The sequence below is a fragment of the Apiospora marii genome (assembly GCF_038362585.1).
Source record: "Apiospora marii strain CBS 49790 chromosome Unknown utg000005l_segment0_segment0, whole genome shotgun sequence".
NCBI classification, from domain to species: domain Eukaryota; kingdom Fungi; phylum Ascomycota; class Sordariomycetes; order Amphisphaeriales; family Apiosporaceae; genus Apiospora; species Apiospora marii.
In genome coordinates this window covers 3,011,349-3,029,719 of record NW_027117377.1, presented here as the reverse complement: position 1 = coordinate 3,029,719, position 18,371 = coordinate 3,011,349, and the positions used below count along the sequence as shown (strand labels likewise).

Genomic DNA, 18,371 nt, shown 5'->3' with positions numbered 1-18,371 from the left:
AGCAAAGCGATGCCGGACAGCACGCGCTTGCTTCGGGGTATTGCTGATAAGCATGGCAGCGGCTTGGCATATCCAAAGATGCAGCCAGCAACAGGTAATCTGGATCTGTCTGAGTCGCATTTCTTTCGCTTCAATTCCATGAGGTTGCAAGGCAAGACCTTCTCATGGGTATGACGTATTCACTGGCATCTGAAGTGTCGGGGTATTGACGGGTTGGGTTCGGGTAGATCTGCCTGTGATTGGCGAAGCTGTTAGTCTTGCGGCAGGGTTGGCAGGACCCTGTCAGGGTCCAGTGAGCCCTGGATTTGGGGATCAGATTCGCTACGTTCTCAATCGGAAATGACTTTGCCATGTGATCACCCCTCAAGTCTACTTCCTCCCAATTATTGTTTACCTACGTTTACGGGATGATGGCTGATGAATACACATATTAGAAAGCATTTTTCACTTGGATATATCTCACACCAGACAATCGATTGTGACATCATTTCTTTCAACGGCTTCAATCAACAACACAAGAGAGCGACTGCGCGCAAACCAGAGGCAGAGCCAGCACTGCCACCATATTGTTGGGTTCGGCTCAGGCCTAGAGCTTCTAGACCCCGTCTTTTTATCCTGGCATCAGGATTTGGGAAACGGGAGGGCGCGTAATGTTACGATTGGTTTCTCCCAATGGCAGATGTACGTCATCTCTTAATCGTGCCTTCATGTTGCTATGGATTTTGAGACTCAAAATCGACGTCATAATGTTCGGTGAAGAAGAATCAGTAACAAAAAGCAGTCTGCCTAACCACCCAAGGCCAGCGAGGGTTGGCTCATACCACAGCTTGTTTCCACCTCTCAATATCTCCTTCGGCAGCTGTCAATACTTTGCAGATCTATCACTCTAACAGGAAATGTTTGGGTGAAAGCGTGACCCTCGAATGGATACGTAGGGCCGCCATGAAGTCGGCTGGCCAGTGACTGTGCCGTGAATCAGGCCATTTTGACAACACGCAGCCGGGCAATGTAAGCATTTTCCTACGGATGCCGTAGCTAAAATACGAGAACGGTAGATTTTATGGACCAGAGATGTGTTCCGGTGCCGGCAGGAACGTGGGGGATCGGCACACAGAGACGTGCTCGGCGCCGTCAAGATAGGCAGACTCACCATGATTGATGCCTTCCTTGCTTCCGAAGAACGCTCTGGGCCTGACCTTCGAGATAAAAAGTAAGCAATTGTGAGAAATGCCAACGAATTCAAGGAATCGGCAGAACGCCCGTGACATCATTGCCGCCGAAGTTGCATCGATTGGCGAGCTGAGATGAGGCGCCAGGAAGAAAGGCCTTGCAGGGAGCATGTGTCTGATCTGGTGTCGATTTGCACCTGCAGAGGGCGGCATATAAACCCGGAGGAGAGCAGACTTGGTCTCGTTGGCCCGATCTACGTAGATTTTAATTTCCATGCTCATCGAAACCTGAATCGATCGTTTATTCCGCAGTCTGTCTCATCAAGTTCAGCATCATCTATACTGCTTGTTTTGTGATAATTCCCGAGTCATACTGCACTACAACCAGTACAGTACCTGCCTCTAAGCCCAACGCCCCCCTGAACGGATGCTTACAGCGCACCAACCAGCGTCCACCCCGCCGTGTTGGAACACTAATAAAGCCCGCCAAAAGCAGCTCTGATGGCGGCCCAGGACGCTAAAACCAACCAGGTTGGGCCTACCCCTGCCGCTACCACTGCCAACTGCACCTGTGCCGCGGTCTGCTATCTTGATAAGTATGACTTTGATCAAATCCCCATGGTCGGTCATGCAGAAATCAGCCCAAATCCCATCCTCACCACATGGGAATCTTGATGCTCGATGTCCAATTGATCCGTACTTACTTATTCATCAACCAAAATCTTCTCACTGGACTTTTCTCAATGCAGGAAGCCCTTGATAGAGACGGAGTTGACGAACCACAAGAACTATACCAATTAATGTGTCGATCGTTTTCTGTTTTAGCTGCTGTAGTGAGCTGGAGCAGTCAAGCACCCCCCAAGAGCGGCCCGAAATCGAAGTTGTCCACGACCGTAACTACAGCATTCAGCGTTACTTGAGCCCCCAGGCCAGCCTTCACGATGGCAATCTGCGCCCCGCGCTGGCGTTTCGCACGCAGACGACTGAGCCGCAGTCCCGCGAGCGCATGGCTGCCGTTTTAGTCGCATTGGTTGAGAAGCTCCCGGTGTACCAAGCTGACAGTCAACATGTCGATTAGCAAGTATGGAGGATGATTGATAATTGCGGCGAGGGGGTCTCGCCATGTAAAATACTGTCAGTCTTTCTTCTGTTTCCCCTTCCAAGCCAGACTTTTACATTGCCTATCTGAAGCAATCGACTGACAATAGATTTACTACAGAGCTCACACGCCTATCAGTTAATAAATAACAAACAACTCAAACATTCATCTAGCGATTGGCAACAACACCATGGAGTGCTGTCACGGTGGCATTGTAAGGAACCCCTTTGTCGTGACAGGCCGGTAACTCCATGACCTTGTCGTGGCTGTTTGCGGAAACTCAGTCGTCATTGTGCAATGTATCTTACAGTGCGTTAGGTCAACATACGACCGAAAGTGTTACTTAATACATTTTCTGTCAAAATGATCATTGGAGTATTAGTTCCTGAGTGTCGTCAGTATGGCTAACAACCCGCCGAATGCTGTTAACCCCCAACTGTTCCCATTTCAACAAGGTAACAATGTACAGCCATTTGTTCCCAATCCACCATACCCGCCGTACCCCGTGCCGGTTTGGAATGGGCAACGGTGCCCTTATCCTTAGGCCATTCCCTATTGGGTGAGTCGAGAATCATTTTCAGGTGCTGCGTATTGGTTAAGTCTCCTCACACTCATCGTGTCGCAGGCAGCTCCACACCCCTTTACTAGGCTGGAAGTTCGTCAAGGAACTACTAGGAAAGCCAGTCTTACCAAGCCCCAGTACGACAGGATGAAGAAGTTCCTTGCGGTCCTGAACGCCTTTCCTGATTTCACCCTCGGTTTCACCAACTACTTGATGGAAAGCAGCATTTCGGAGGCGCTCAATGCCTACAACCTACACGCCCGAAGTCGCGAGTGCCAGCCTGTGAGTGCCCTTGTGCTCCGTTTCTCTACACGCATTGAGCATGATCCCTGAGTAGGTGATCTTGTTGATCTCCAAAGCAGGCCTTCTGGCTGAAACCCCCTTGTTTATCTTCGATAAATGTCACAGTGGGCCTTATTTCACTACAAAGGCACGAGCTCGACGATTCTAGTTCCTCACAATCCGCCGGCCGGGTACAATTGGGCGCGGCTAAGGAGTGCGGCCCTGCTGACAAATGGCAAACCAGCTGGCCATATTATGCGGGACCTCAATGGGCCCTGGCCTTCAGTGACACTGACGCAAAATCGGTGGCGTTATTTGCCAAATCATAAACATTACCGCCTGTTGTGCTGGATTCATAGACATGATTGGGCAGGTTCAGGTCGTAATGAGGTATTCACCATGTCGGTTTGGGATCGTAAGGTGAGTTCTGCTCCAACTCAGCCAAGCCCACAAGAGCATTGACCAGAGCTTTACATGGATATGCTCGTATATCTAATTATTTGCTTGGCCCCTTACGGTACGCCGGCTGGAGTTCTTGTAACTTACTCTGTACACACACTTGCACAGAACGACATCATCTACTTTCATGACCCTTGGCGTGATGCCAACGGCCCACAGCGGCTCGCGGATATCCAGACGTTCTGGGCCAACATCCGCCCCTATTCCTACGGAGTGGCCAACGCGTTCCCGGCGGTGCCGCCGGCGACCATACGACACGTCCAGTACAACTCGCTGAGAAACATGAAGGCCACGACCCACCAGTGAATGGATCCCCGATTCTCCCAGATCAGCTGCGTCGCCATCGCCGTCTGGCTTATGAACCACATCGAACACACGCCCGACCTGGTCCCACCTGACCGCCCCGACATCCTCGATGGCGGCCATCCCACGCTCTTCCCGGCCTTGTCCTTCTGCATCTTCCGTACGCTGCGCGAGGCCGATGAAGCGACGTCGGCGGCCCGGCCGAGAACAGCTGCCGGTGGCCCGGAGTCAGTCGCCGGTAATTCTCAAGAGACCCGGTCATATGTTGCGGGAAAATTCAAGATATGTCCGACTAATAGCCAAACCATACGGAACTCTGCCTTACGGCGCATGTTACGGAGTGCGTACGACAGCAATCCGGCGAACCCGGAAAGGTGGATTGTCGATCGCTTGACATGGTAGGAGAGATCGGTAATGAAGAGTGGAGTGCTGATCTAGTGTTATAACGGAATATGCTTTGAATTATAAGCACCTGCAGCATTGACATGTATCAGTTTCTAGCGGATGGTAGTCTTGAGGATTTGGATACTTACTCCCGCGAAAGCCCTCCACTACCAGTAGTTTAAGAGAAGGATGCGGTCTCTCGCCTAAGGCCCCTGAAGTATATTGAGATACCGAGAAGAGACATTCAGAACAAAGTCACTCACGAGAACACATGCATTGGGCTTTTAGAGCGCTATGTTCGAGGTCTGGGTGTGGTTGTCTGCTAGCCTTAGTCCACTACTACCCCTGAACAAATAGCTCAACCCACCCCATTATCGCTTGGCTCAATGCAGCCCCTGATTTAAGTCTTTTCATGAAAGAAAGAGATCCGTCAAATATCCTTGCGCACATATTCCACAGGACCTTGATAGACGTGCCGTCCCTTGAAGAAGTAGTACATCATGGTAAATACAACCACGACACTGTAGACAAGACAGGACCAGTTCATCTCGGCCGGAGAAGGGTTGGGAGCCGACGGGAAGAACAGGAAAGGAAACATAACCATGAGGAAGGCAAGGGCCCCGAGATTGATCGGCAAGCCCGCCCGGCCCAGGTCGAAGCGTGACCGCGGCAGTGGGCCCCGCCGCCTCGAGAACCTCCTGGCGATGATGGCGCCGAGCGTGATGATGTAGGAGGTGTACAGGCCGACCTGCCCGATGGCGGCGATGACATTGAAGGCGATGCTCGAGCCTATGATGATCAGGGACAAGAGAGCCGTAATGGCCAGAGTCGTCATTACGGCATTCAGGGGGATGTCCCTATCGGCCGGAACCTAACATCCAAATTCGATTTTCAGTAAACGTTGCCCCTGTCGTACCCTGGTCGAGTGTGAATGACTCAACTTACAGTAGCGAGCCATCTCGAGCATGGCAGCCCATTATCTCTCGCGAACGCGAAGAGCTGCCGCGACGACGTTGTCACGCCGTTCACAGCACAGAACAATAACAAAACCGCCATGAGCGCCGTCAATACCGACGTGCCCAGCCGGCTCTGCGTCACATTCAGGAGGACCTGGACGTAGACCTGACCCATCCGAGAGTCGAGCAGCTCGCTGGCGTGGTCGCCCACCGTCATCATGACGGTCACGGTCATGACGAAGCCGACGGTGTAGTTGATGGCCGCCGTCACCACCATGGACCGCGGCAGCACCCACGAGGCGTCCCGGACCTCCTCGGACAGGTGGCAGGCCGAGTCGGCGCCGATTAGCGTCACCGAGGGGCCCAGGATGCCCACGAGGGTGGCGAGGCCCACGTTTCCCCAGCCGGCGTTGTCCTGGAACTCGGTCCAAGCTTCGTTTTTCCTACGGGTGTTGTTGTCGTTGTCGTTGGCGGCATCTTGCGGCGGCGCCATGCTCCACAATACCGTCAGGAAGGCCGCGAAGCCCAGCACGTTCAGTACGCCCACAAGCACCTCAAACAGCGGCAATTTGCGCGCCATCGCCGTGTTGAAGATAATGGCGAAGATGGTGACGGCAATGCTTAAGAGGGTGCCGTGCCAGCCCTGGATGCGGTACGACGACGGCACGTTCAGGGCGATGAGGGCCTCGAACTGCTGCGATGCGGTGTATGCGGTCACGACCAATGCGGTTTGCCAACCGAGGGCGCTGACCCAGCCTATGTGTACATATCAGCCACGTCAACATGTTAGCCAGTCGCAGGGGTACGTCCTTATGTATTGTTCACCAGTCTGTAAAACGTACCGACCATGTAGCTCAGAAACTTCTGGTGCCGCTGCGGCGCGAACTCGGATACCCAGTGATACTGTCCCCCTGAAGTAGGAGCCCTACAATTTAGCGCCTGTGGTCACTAACTTATGCTCCGCTTAGTTCTGTAAAAGACACTCACATGGACGCCATCTCAGCCATGGAAAGTGTACTCAGCATCAAGCCAACACAAGTGACGAAGAACATCCAAATGGCACCAGCGGGACCTCCATTCAGAGTTGAGATACCCGCTACTCTGATGATTGGGTCAGCAGCACGTATGTGTTAGCGCCCTCTTTGGCTAATGCCTCCTATGCTCATAACTTTCACCAAACAGAAGAGACACCTATGAAGAATGAACTGACATGAGAGCGAACTCCCAGCTGCTGCCAATGATGACGGCATACCCAACAATGGAAACGAAGCGGAAGTTGCGCTATGGGACACGCCCCGGGACGGTCAATGGCCTTCAGTCAGCGATCAGGCTCTCTAACAACTCGAAGGTGACCCTTCCAGGTTCTCAAAATCACACGAAAAAAAGGGAACGACGGAAATTTCTCTCACCCGAAGTTGTTGTGCTTTATTGAGACGGTGCATGTCCGTCTGATCGTGTTGTGTACCGAACTTCTCATCCTGCTTCTCGTCGTTCCTGGTCGCCGCCTGGAGGGCAGAACGCTCCCCTTCAGTATGGTGAATACCGAATTTGCCGTACATATCCTCCGGGGCGTACTATGGGGCTTTTAAGCAGGCTGGAGATGAAAAACCGTACAGAAAGATAATGGAACAAGGTAACAATTGCGACGAAGTTCATATCAAAGCAAGCGGGGTCGCACGACCGACTGTTTGACTTGGACGCTGTGTCACCTTGCACAGCTATAATAAACGAAGTATGCAGCTATGCCATCCAATCTCTGCGTCGGCCTTCAAGACCTTAGCGCATTCTTGGAGATATCTGACAAGGAATAGGGCAACCATGGAGGAGTCGCATATGCCTCTTATCGTGAACAAGAAGCCAGGTTCAGGTTCGAAGTTCAAGGTTTATATATATAGCAAATAGTTGCAGTCAATAAATATGGCAAATGAGGTAGGGTAGGCAATTTGCATTCAAACTTCCCGTAAGTACTCATCCACGCCCAACATGTCTTGCCTTTTATATACAACCCCGCCAACGCCAAAACCTGCTGGTACGCCAAAGGGTATCCTTGAAATATGTGTCATGAAAATCAAACCAAGAGTCGGAGTATATATACAAGCCATGAATGAGGGGCAATTGAAACAAGAAGATATAAGACGGAACCAGGCTCGAATGATATCAAGCACATTTCTAGGAGGCGCGCGTACACCCAGGGGCAATCCTAAACACCATGTCAAGCAAAGAGAAAAAACGCCCGAATTAAAAGGAAGGTCATAAGCCATGTCGAACGCCCCATTCTTGTTCACGAGAGGGCGACTGCTCGGAGCGGCTCCTCGGCCGGGTCTTCACGAAGCGTCCAGTAAACATCGCCCGCGTAGCCTCCAGACGTGCGTACAAGTCGGGTTCGTCTTCAGTAACTTGCACGTGCCGATCGAGGTCTTCCAGGATGCTGACTCGCTCATGGTTCCGGACGTGGATATTGGCGCCGTGTTCGAGCAGGACCTTGACGATGAACTTGCGCCCGAGTCTCGCCGCAACCTGCAAAGCAGTCTCGCCATTCCGGTTGCGTGCCTCCAGCTTCGCGCCCGCATCAATAAGCCGTTTGATGATCAACTTCAAATCATCGTGTTCGTTATCGTCCTGGGTATGGATGATGAACGCCATAAGAACGGTATCGCCGTTGTTGCTGTAGTGGTTCACATCCGTTTTGGCAGCCAGCAAGGTCTCGAGAAATTCGCCGCGTTTGCTCAACGGATATACCACGTTGTCAGGCTCGTCGTTCGAGTCAATCTTGCGCTTGGCTGAGCGATTGGGTGGGACTTGTCCTTGGGCTGCACCTACTCCCAGCTTCACTTCCGCCAGGCAATGGAGTCCGTTACGGCCCTGGGGGTCCTCTACCGTATGCTTGTTGTTGCTGACTAGTATTTGGTTGATTATCTTGAGAAAATGAGCTTCTTGAGCCACCTTGGCCTGAGTGGCATCCGTTGGTGGTATGGTTAAACGTGCGGGTGTCTCCTGGAGCGAAGTTACTGTGGAGGCACGCACAATCATTGGACGAATTCCAAAGGCGTCACGTCGGTTGAGGGTATTCAGATCAAACGGTTGGGTTATGCTTCTCATCCGCTCAGATCCAAGCTTGTGCTGCCGAAGAATGTGGAAGAAGGAACGGCCATAGACATCAGTCATGTAGAAATCAAATTGAACCTGCCTCAGGGCAGTGATAAGCTTGTTCAACTCTATTTCGTTGCCGAACCAGTTGCTGTGAAGGGCGTGAAGTAAGGTCTGTCCGGCGGTGTTGGTTGCAGCCAAGGTAGCTCGATAACGCGGATCATGCGAAGCCTCTTGAACGAATCCAACGAGTCTCGTCTCGCACCACTCAGCTGCGGCTAGCTGGTGGAATCTTGTGTTGCCATATGGGTCGGACCAGGACGTGATATCGAGGATCTCCTCTTGCAGAAGAGGCACGACATCCAAGAAATCGCTGGGAAGAGTGTGATTCAAATCCAGATGGTCTTCCTGGGCGTATGGTCGCTGATTAACAGGCGAGCTTGATTGGGATTTTTGGCTGGTAGCATCAGCGGAGAGGGTATAGCGTTTGAGAACGCGGAAGATGTCCTTGTAGTCGGAACGATCGTACTTGGGGTCGGCTTCGAGTTTCTCTCGCATTGAATGGTACGCGTCCCGACTGCTGCAGTTGCTGAAATCGGTAGACGTGGTGAAGTTGGTTCCCTGGCGGGTGGGGCTCTTGAATAATAATCGACTTAATGAGCTGCGTGATGCGTTGTTGTAGCTGTTGAAGAAGGTGACGGTCTGCATGCTATCCGGGCCATTCCAATTGTATAGGTCGTGCTGCTCGCTTCTTCCTTCGTCAAGTGAAGGTGCAGACGACGCCGTAATTGTTGCGCCATCAACCGACTCGGCCTTCACCTGTGAATAGTAGCCATCCTGAAGAGTAGTACCATGCTGGACTTTGTGTTGGTCGTCTGAGTGGCAGCGGTGCTTCCGACTCCCTCTCGCTCGGTCGCTTTTCTTGAGGCCATCGATACGCTCTCGTTGCTCATCGACGTCTTTGGGTCGAATCCATCGAGGATCCTTGCCGAGCAATTTGTTCAGGTGTTTACTGGCTGCCTCCTTGCTAAAAAGAGTATAAGTTGCACTGCAAACTCAAGTGGGTATTACGATTGAACGAAACAAGCACCAACCCTGGAGTGAAGACCTCGTCTGTTATAAGGTCGAGTATTTGCTCGACCTTGAGGCTAGTGAAAACGTAAAGCCGCGCAAGCCTACGAGCCCGTGGATCTGTCCATTCCTTCGGTCGGCCGCCTCGATTGGTACGATTCGTCGCGGAGCTTGTTGCAGGTGATACCGCCGACATGGGATCCATGAATACCAGGTTGTATAAGTGAGGATGCACCAAGACGAGATGTCCCAAACAGGCAGATCTAGAGGGGTCGGTGTTTTAAAAACGAGCAATTGATCGCTCAAAAGTTCACAATTCAACCGTAACCGCGTGCGGGAGATGTGAAGGGAATTCTGTCAGCCATTTCCGGGCGAGGCTGGCGCTTATGTTATGTTTGAAGGATGTGTGTCTGATAGTGTGTGTGAGAGAGGGTCGCGAGTGAGCTGGTCAGCCATACCCGCACATGGGTTGGATGGGTGGCCGCTTGCTGAAGGGTGAGGGAGGGGTAACTGTTGGTCGATGTGCTTCCCAGAGCCGCAATGGATGTACAACGAACCTGGACTCGACTTCGCCCAACCCGGGAGACCAGGAACGGAGGCCGCAACCAGTCAGCCGTCTCACTCCAACCTGCTTGCAGATGCAATGAATTGACCCCCATGCCTTTCACCCTAAGATCCATACCAAATGCTCTATCGTGGATATATCACCACCCTATGTGCTGGTGGTCCTAGTCCGATCTGAAGGCAAGTAACACATAGTGTTCTATGTTTGACTTCAAAAAGTGAATCGTCTTAACCCGTATCCCATGTCGCAAAGGAAGTCTTCGGTACTCGATCAATCAAAGCTTCTTCATCGATGTCATTGTTTCGCTCTGCCGTGGGTCGGGTCGTGGTGGGTGGTGGGGCTGAGTATGCGAAGCATTGGGGCTGTGAGAAATGGTCCAAGATCCTCCAGATCGTGACTGGCCAGAATAAAGGCACAATGGGCTGTGTACATCTGCCTTGTATGCCTCGAAGCGTCAGACCCGGCAATGTGTAAAAACCAAGTACTCTAGAAGATTTCCAGATATGTCGATCTGGCTTCCATCCCGGACTTAATAGGGTGATGGATGGGGTGTTAGTGCAATAAGGCAACCAGGCAACCAGGCAACCAGGCAACCAGGCAGCGAGCACTGCTACCTAGAGCATACAGTAGGGTGTTCGACGCCGGTCTGTCTCACCGAACTTTTGTTGCTTCGAAAGTGATCAAAATCGCTTCATGTTGTCGATGCCATGCCAAGTATTTGCCAGCTCAGCGTTCACTAGCATAGCTCTGACGGTTGCCGGTCGCGTTCATCACGACTTGGTCCGGGACTGTGCATGGTAAACCGGGGTGTAGGTAGGCAGTCAAGCCGATTTGATGCAGGGTGGTTCTTTTACACTTTCCATTTCCTCCCACTCTCTCTGCCCACTGGCTCACAATAACGCTTGATTGGGCCTCATTCATACTGGATGCATTCCTCTTGTGATCTTGGTGTTGCAACCAGACGAAGCAAGCGCTCGTACCTTATTCAACGACGTCCGGCCACAGTAGGGCGGCGGAGCAAGCGGGCCCTTCAAGTCATTGCCACTCCGGGATCCGCATTGGTTGGATTGATTTGGGGCCGGGCAATCATCCCGACTCTCAAAGCAATTGTTTGCTCCCCCTTCGTCATCAAATTGTCAAAAAAAGTACACAATTGTGAGGAGAAAGGGTGGAAGAAAAAAAGAAAGGAAAATATACCTAATCATACGACTGTTCATAATCTTCATTTTAGTCAAATAGTTTCGGAAGCTGGCGCCATGTCTGTCTGTCTATCTGCAAGTGGATTTTCCATATCCAAATTCGCCACCGGCGCTGTTGATGTCCCCGGGATTTGATCATCACCCTAATCCAGGAACGACCCCCGACATGCAAGGTACCACTTCCGACATCCGGTTGGCTACTTGGGGAATTAGGTTCTCGAACCTCTCTCCGTCACGGAAGACTAAGGGCCATAGGGAACAGTCGTATAGGCTATCTTTTGACGTCGTAGTTCCAGATTAGGGTGGTGAGCGCGAAGGAATGACCAACTGACGTGGCACCAGTGCTCAAAATGCTCTCAACAGGCCTTGATCAAAACTAGAAAGACTAAGTCATCCACGATAAGGTGTAACCGCTGCGCACTGCAATATACACTTACGCGTAGATTCCGGCGCCGCGCTATTGATGATGCAGAATTTCGGGACAGGAGCTATTCGCTTCTTCCCTCTCCATAAACCTCAGTCAAGCCATCACGTTTCAAGTCCAGGACAAATGACTCTTCAATTTTTCCATTTTACTATCTATGTACCTCGTGATTCGAGGGCCATGGTACCCCTATAAGTCCTGTATATAAAGAGAGTTAAAGGTCGACTGGTGTTCACGATGAAGCGATTCGTTGAGAAAATCATCTTAATAGACAAGCAATTCCAACAGTTTTACCTTGTACCTCTTCACGATAACCAGTCCAATATCAACATCCAGATATAAATCACCAAACACTGCATTGCCAACCTGTCCAGTCGTCGCTTGGGCCAAATACGTAGATACAGCAACAGCACAGCATCAGTACAGCAGACACCATGAACCGATCGAGTTCCAGCAACGGGCATTCCAGGTAAGACCTCAAACCACGTCCCGGGTCTATCGCCCTGCAACCCGCATCATACATCATTGCTGACCCCGAGGTAACTCAAGCTCCAAAAGCAGCTCGGCCTTTCGTGAAGCTCTGAATCGGGTGCCACGCCACGACAAGCTCTCAGGATACGCCAACCACACCGATACCATGGAGAGGTTCTGGGTAACTGGCGAGTTGAGCAGGCCCTCGAAATCTTCAAAGAAAAGGGATTCCGGGGCTCGGGATTCAAAGAGGTCAAGCACTGGCCGATAGGGTGACGGATGTTGAGTGAAGTCTGTGGCCTGGCTCAACACCCTCTGCGCTGTCGGTCTTCTCACTGTATGTATTGTACTTCGCCGGTCGAAGTTGAACGGCATGGCATAAGGCGTCTCGAGTAATGTTTGTCTTTTGATGGGTTTCGCTAAAATGGTTCAATACACACACCTATTCATACGCTTGCAAGGACATCAGTCCATTGTTGTTCAATCACCCCAACCCATATGCCTGTAAACGCATCTGCCAAGTGTTATCCCTGCCGTTTCCCTTCAGTACTCCTTAAAAAAAGCAAGAGATGCTATTATACACGTCAACCGGTAAAAGAGTATTCCGAGACACCGCTCATCGTACGGTTGTTTGCGGCGTCTCGCCCTTGTATACTCCTTCACATACTCCAGTGCCTCTTGGATCTCTATTCCACCTGCCCGTAGGGATCGATCTCAACATCGATCTCTTGGCGAAGCAGTTCGGTCAGCGACGATCCGTCACGGAGGTACACCCAAGCACCGACAGCGGTGTCTTGCTTGGAGCTTTGGTCTTCACTAACGACCACCCAGTCGTAGCGTCTCGGGCCCGTCAGGGGCGAAGACAACCAGATCTGCTTGTTCGGAGGCTGCTTGTTGATGACATAGTCGCCGTGCTTGGTCTTGATGGTCATCACACCAGACTAAATTGGCAGGCAGGTCGTTAGTCGTACTCTTCAAGCCCACGCGGGAAACAACAGCTGTAGGGGCGCATGGGAGAATACTCACGCTGTACTCGACATCGATGTCGTCAGACTTGTCCTGTCTCTCCTCCAGATGCGCAAGTAGGACTTCGAGATACTCGTCGGACAGCTCGTGGTACTCTGCGTCGGTGAGGTCGTCGGGCTTGGCGGTCTTCAGCTCCTCCGGGGAGAGGGGCTTCGCGGTTCGTGACGTCGTGGAAAACAGGGCTCGCGAGACAGGCGTCGCGGAATTGAATGCCATACGCGCCTTCTGAGGCAGCAAGAATCGTGTGCTGGCGCCTGCACCAGCCATGCGGCCCTGAAGTGTACGGCCCGCGAGGCGGCCGAGTCTGCCGAAGCTTGATCGGGTCATTGTGACAAAGTTGTGGTGTTTTGTGGAAGGAATTGATTTAAGGGTTCCGAGAAACCCAAAAACAGGCAGTGAGGTTGTAGAAATGGGGAGTCTATGTTTTACTGCTTGGTCTCCCTTGTTAAGTGAAGGGTTGTGTCAATTCATACGCCTCGCGTGATTGATGCAGATGTTGTGAACCGCAGAATGATGTTTGCATTTGACAATTGCGTCAGGTGGGAAGCTCCCCACGAAGCTCCATTCAACAATTGTTTTAGCGCCCCGAAGCTGTCAGGCACACGCCTGCCCGCCCGCCACTTCCCCGCTACCGCTACCTATCAGCATGGGCCCAAGCTCCTTCCCTAAGTCCCTATTGAAATAAAGATCAAGGTACCCCGTCAGCCCGTACCCCAGGCCATCCAGACTGGATTCTCCTCAATCCTTCAGCCCCCGAATACCAGGTATCCGATCAATTTGGCCGTCACTTCAATGTTGTTTGGTTTATTAATGGGCGGCTGCATGTTGTGCTATTGATGTCAGTGAACATTAATCATATTAGACTATTGATGTTATAAGCACACACAGCAAGGCAAGCATGAGGTTCCTCCGTCATCTCCAATCACTCGCCTCCAATCACTCGCCGTGTTCTTACTGGGAGCCATTGTCTTGTAACGCCGTACCCCTATAATCCCAAATACGCACCCTCCGACTCCAACACAACAAGACCCAAATTATTCATCGGTTCTCCAAGAACCTTGCCAGTGATGTCTGACGAGAGCATCCTCAGTGGAACTCGAGCTGCCAGAGTGCGCCTGGCCGGATCCGAAGCTGTTGATGGGAAACAGGAGCACGTCTCCGTACAAGGTCGGCTCTTGCAAAAAGGAGAGGTTCCGCATGTCGGTCAAGGACGGCTCCTGTGCTTGCATGTGACGCCAGACGGCTCTTGTCCACACCGTAGGGCCCGTGGTATCGACAATTTCCTGGCTGCTCAAGTCTAGCATGTCGATCGTGGTTCGGTATTTTGCCGTATAGTATTCCATGCCGCGGAGCACGGAGTTTACCAAGTCCTCCATGATTGGGTGATGGGGAGTAGCAGCAAAGGTCCATTGGGCGAACTGTATGGGGTAGACGAACCATTTCTGGTCTTCCTCGTCTCGTACGTCCCACTCAATCCCAACCAGTACCTTTGCGCTGTCTCTGTATCGATCCGGTACCCATTCGTTGATCGGTCTCACGGCAGTCGTATCCGTGTCGGTGTAGATTCCGCCGTCGGCAAGAAGAAGTAGGTAGCGTAGGAAGTCAGATTTCATTGCTGGGTTCTGCATAGCCCTAAACGTCTCGAGTATGTCTGACCGGCCGGGGAAATGCTCGCTGATGAAGTCCGAGGCACCTTCTGCGCCGATTCTGGTGTAAGTGTAGTCGGGATTCATATGCAGCCACGAGTGATCATGTGCCTCCCAAATACCTTTTGCGTACACGCGTTCAGGCATTGGCAACAGTATCTGCCATATCTGGCGTGGAATGAGAGATGGTGTCGCCGCCGCGGAAGGAGACATCCAATGGAGTATTTCAGGTTGTACCAAAGCCGCAATAGGGCCTGGGGATTCCAGAGATTCCGGGGATTTCGGAGACGTTAGGGACGTCAGGTAGATCAGGGATGAGATCCATATCAAGACCAGGCCAAGAAGAAGGATAACTGCTTGCCTGCGAAGCCGTGATGTAGCTGCCGAAAAAACCGACCAGAGTTCCCAATGGTGACTCTGGGAAACCTTCGCCATCATTTCTCCTATCCTTCGTCTCCGCCGGGTTTTGAATAAGTGATCAGAATAACAAGCTTCCTTGTAAGATTGATGTGACGCTCATAAGTAAGGGTAGAGATACATAGAACGAGATATGTTGAATGCAGTTGGATTGGCGAACTTCGAGGGCAGAAACACACAATAGCGGAACCCATCTGGGCGATGCAGGTGACATCCAACCAAGAGTTCATACAAAAGGAAGGCACTCTACCCAGAACGCACCTGCTGTATCCACCTAAGTTGAACGAAATAGTGCTGGGAAACCGTGTTGAATATCCGGGCTGTGCTGCTCCTAAGAAAAGTGGCATAAACATTGGGTGTATCTAGATGCAGTCACAAATGCTAATGTTAAGTCATGACACGTATCCCCTTTCACCCTTTCTTCTCCACGGACTGCAAAGGTTACAGAGTAAATAACAAGAATCCGAAGATGGCCGCAACTTAGCAGGTTCCATTCGTGGTCCGAGAGTGACACTTGCCTTACACGATAGGAGCATAGTAACGCATCCTGTTCTCTGGATCCCATTTGGCCTTCAAGCTCCTCAGCTTCTCTAGCCGCCACTCCTCCCATCCGTAGATCTCCTGCAAGCTCTCTGTACCATGGGCATAGTTCACGTACGCCCGCAGGTGCTCTGGGTCCTCGCTGCCTTCAAGCAGGTGCTTCCGCAGCCTGCCACCGTATTCCTGCGCCACGCCGTCGACCGCCGGATCGGGTTTGTACTGAACGTAGGACGTGACGAGGATCTCATCACTGCGGTGCGGGAACGCCGTGCTCGCCTCGTCCACGGCCTGAACGCCCTGCGTCGAGTAGCCTTCGAGCAGGAAAAACGACCCGGCCAGTGCCGGCACCTGCCGGAACGTCTCGTCGATGTCGTCGTACACCTTCCGCAGGGCGGATGTGTTGTACGTCTTGAGGCCGATGGGGTAGCGCAGCGACGTGAACCCATACGCACAGCCGCCCGAGCCCTCGCTCATGTAAGTCAAGGCGGCTAGCTCGGGTTGCGTAGCCTCGCCGGCGTTGACGGATAGAGGCCCGACGTCATGGACTGGCTTTGCGTATTCGCGAGCTGTGTCGACTGGTCCATCATAGATGATGGCATACCAGATAATCGGCTACGAACTTATCAGTGCTGCCCTCAAGCTTTAGTATCATTAAGTGCACATTCACGTACATGTTCCGGGTCGATTTCGGCGACTTTTATGATATACCCCCAGTGAATTACCTCCGGTGGCTGGTTTGTCATCATTCGGTTAGTGAGCTCGTAGAGTGCCTCGAGCTTATCGCCAGAGAAGATGAATATCTCGTAAGACCACTTCGGATTCTTGACGTCGTAGATACGATACTCCCATTCAACGACAAGACCAAAGTTATGCCCAGCACCCCGGATGGCCCAAAATAGATCTGGATTGGACTCTTGGGATACGGTTACGGCGTCTCCATTGGGGAGAACCAAGCGCGCAGAGATGATCTGGTCGGCAAGCAGTCCGTACTGGCCCTGCAACCAGCCGTGGCCCCCGCCAAGGATGGGTGCGGAGATTCCGACACTCTCGCATATACCCGTTACTTTGGCGATCAGTCCAAATCAGACCGGCCTGATCTGAACGGAGAACTTACCAGTATGTTTTCCCACGGCACTCAAGTTGGAAACGACTTGCTTCACAGTGGCACCTCCTCCAATCCTTGCTGTTTTCCCGCCGGCGGACACCTTGACGTGATTGATGGCTCGAAAGTCTATCTGGATGGCATTCTTCGCCGCCGCCAGCGCCTCTGTCGCGCCGTGGCCTCCGGAGCGTGCCACGAAGGGCATCCCGTGGCTGTTTGCATACCGAACCTAGGAAATGATCGAGTTTAGCAACTCGACAATTGTTTACCTACGAAGAAGAGAAGCTCACTGCTTCTTGAACATCGCCCTCAGTTGCCGCTTTCACGACAGCGACAACCTCAGGCGCGTGCCATTCTCTCCATCGGCTCGTCAAACTGTTGAAGGCTTCGCCACCAGGGAGTACAACAGAACCCTCTTCGGAGAGCTTCGGGCTAAGATCAACAGATATGGTCATGTTGAAAACAAGTAGCGATATTCGTCAAGGTCAATAAACTAGAGATACGCGAGTGCTAGTCGTGTAGGTGGGAGGTTGATTCCGTCCTGTTACTGTTCAAATGGTTGGTTTGGATCGGCGACGTTGTGCCGCAGCTCCCCTCTTCCTGTGCCGCACTTGTCAGCATTAACAGCAACTGTAGCTCGTCGACGTAATATCCTGGCCAGATCCATTGCTAAGTCTACCTACCGGTCGCCGGCTAGTTTCCCGCGTCCATAACCTTCCCGGGGCTACCGAGACCCCACTCCTCTGCTGCAACACCCTCATTCTCAAAAAAGACGTCTAATCGAAAACATTAACAATGCTAGGGGTCAACTATCTCTTGTATCAGGCATACGCCTCATTCATACTCGCTAGGGATGTTTTCGAAGTAAATCTGCCCCCGATTTTCTGCGCTGCGAAAGCTAGTGTATCGGGGCATTCCCAATTGGCTCGGAAGCGTTCCTATCCTTACTAAGCCTCAGAATGGCTCCCCTTAGAAAGGCGAACGGTACACAAAGACCCCATGGATTAACGAGACGAAGCAAGTATGATGCTCGAAATCCTGGTTGAGTTTAGGTTCGGACCAGGTTGGCCCTTGATAGATAATGTTTTGGGCACATCCATTCTGATTAGTATCATTGCACTGGTATGCCATACGCAGCGAGATTGTTCATGTATCTATTCTACTAAACCGCGAATCCAGGCTCTAGTAATAGCTTCAGATGGAAGGAGAATGCCACTGGGGTGAAAATTCGACCTAGCAGTAAAACAAGAGCCATTGTCGTCTTCCGGGGCTGGGGGGGCTCGAGCTCCCTGGGGAACCCGGGACCACAAGCCGTCACTAACAACGGAAGTTTAAGCGTTTGAGGCTACAACATCTTTGGAACGGCCGAATGGGGATCGGCACCAACCACACGGGTCCAGTCCTTCACGGTAGCAAACTAGGGATAGGGATAGATTACGATCATGCAGGAAACATTGTACGTAGTGCTACCCAACAAATCGTCACTCATGGTATTCCTGTAAGGGGTACATTAAAACTGGGAGTCCAAAATGCGAAATATCTCATCACGGCAGCTTCAGAGTTGAATGTTTGTCATATCCCAACCGAGTCACACAACCTATGCATTATA

The 18,371-nt window shown here is 51.9% G+C and overlaps 7 protein-coding genes across 7 annotated transcripts; 2 read left to right on the top strand and 5 right to left on the bottom strand.

Moving 5' to 3' along the window:
- Positions 1-1,670: 1,670 nt before the first annotated feature.
- On the top strand, positions 1,671-2,247 carry PG985_008855 (uncharacterized protein; the record flags this gene model as incomplete). Its single annotated transcript, XM_066828623.1, has 2 exons — positions 1,671-1,765; positions 1,995-2,247. 2 exons carry the CDS (start codon positions 1,671-1,673, stop codon positions 2,245-2,247), a joined length of 348 nt encoding a protein of 115 aa, XP_066683535.1.
- Positions 2,248-2,729: 482 nt separating this feature from the next.
- Positions 2,730-4,276, top strand: PG985_008854 (uncharacterized protein; the record flags this gene model as incomplete). Its single annotated transcript, XM_066828622.1, has 4 exons — positions 2,730-2,827; positions 2,869-3,112; positions 3,680-3,834; positions 3,904-4,276. 4 exons carry the CDS (start codon positions 2,730-2,732, stop codon positions 4,274-4,276), a joined length of 870 nt encoding a protein of 289 aa, XP_066683534.1.
- Positions 4,277-4,688: 412 nt separating this feature from the next.
- Positions 4,689-6,788, bottom strand: PG985_008853 (amino acid transporter; the record flags this gene model as incomplete). The annotated part of the gene is made up of 6 exons (XM_066828621.1): positions 4,689-5,129; positions 5,204-5,970; positions 6,057-6,139; positions 6,202-6,315; positions 6,425-6,495; positions 6,624-6,788. Coding segments are annotated over 6 exons (1,641 nt in total), but the record flags the coding sequence as incomplete, so codon positions are not given.
- Positions 6,789-7,464: 676 nt separating this feature from the next.
- PG985_008852 (uncharacterized protein) lies at positions 7,465-9,577 on the bottom strand (the record flags this gene model as incomplete). Its single annotated transcript, XM_066828620.1, has 2 exons — positions 7,465-9,328; positions 9,396-9,577. The coding sequence occupies 2 exons, from the start codon at positions 9,575-9,577 to the stop codon at positions 7,465-7,467; spliced, it is 2,046 nt and encodes a 681-aa protein (XP_066683532.1).
- A 3,140-nt stretch (positions 9,578-12,717) lies between these two features.
- PG985_008851 (frataxin- mitochondrial) lies at positions 12,718-13,384 on the bottom strand (the record flags this gene model as incomplete). Its single annotated transcript, XM_066828619.1, has 2 exons — positions 12,718-12,972; positions 13,058-13,384. 2 exons carry the CDS (start codon positions 13,382-13,384, stop codon positions 12,718-12,720), a joined length of 582 nt encoding a protein of 193 aa, XP_066683531.1.
- A 707-nt stretch (positions 13,385-14,091) lies between these two features.
- On the bottom strand, positions 14,092-14,790 carry PG985_008850 (uncharacterized protein; the record flags this gene model as incomplete). Its single annotated transcript, XM_066828618.1, has 1 exon — positions 14,092-14,790. One exon carries the CDS (start codon positions 14,788-14,790, stop codon positions 14,092-14,094), a length of 699 nt encoding a protein of 232 aa, XP_066683530.1.
- Positions 14,791-15,639: 849 nt separating this feature from the next.
- PG985_008849 (FAD-linked oxidoreductase chyH) lies at positions 15,640-16,967 on the bottom strand (the record flags this gene model as incomplete). The annotated part of the gene is made up of 3 exons (XM_066828617.1): positions 15,640-16,209; positions 16,383-16,723; positions 16,775-16,967. The coding sequence occupies 3 exons, from the start codon at positions 16,965-16,967 to the stop codon at positions 15,640-15,642; spliced, it is 1,104 nt and encodes a 367-aa protein (XP_066683529.1).
- Positions 16,968-18,371: the final 1,404 nt, after the last annotated feature.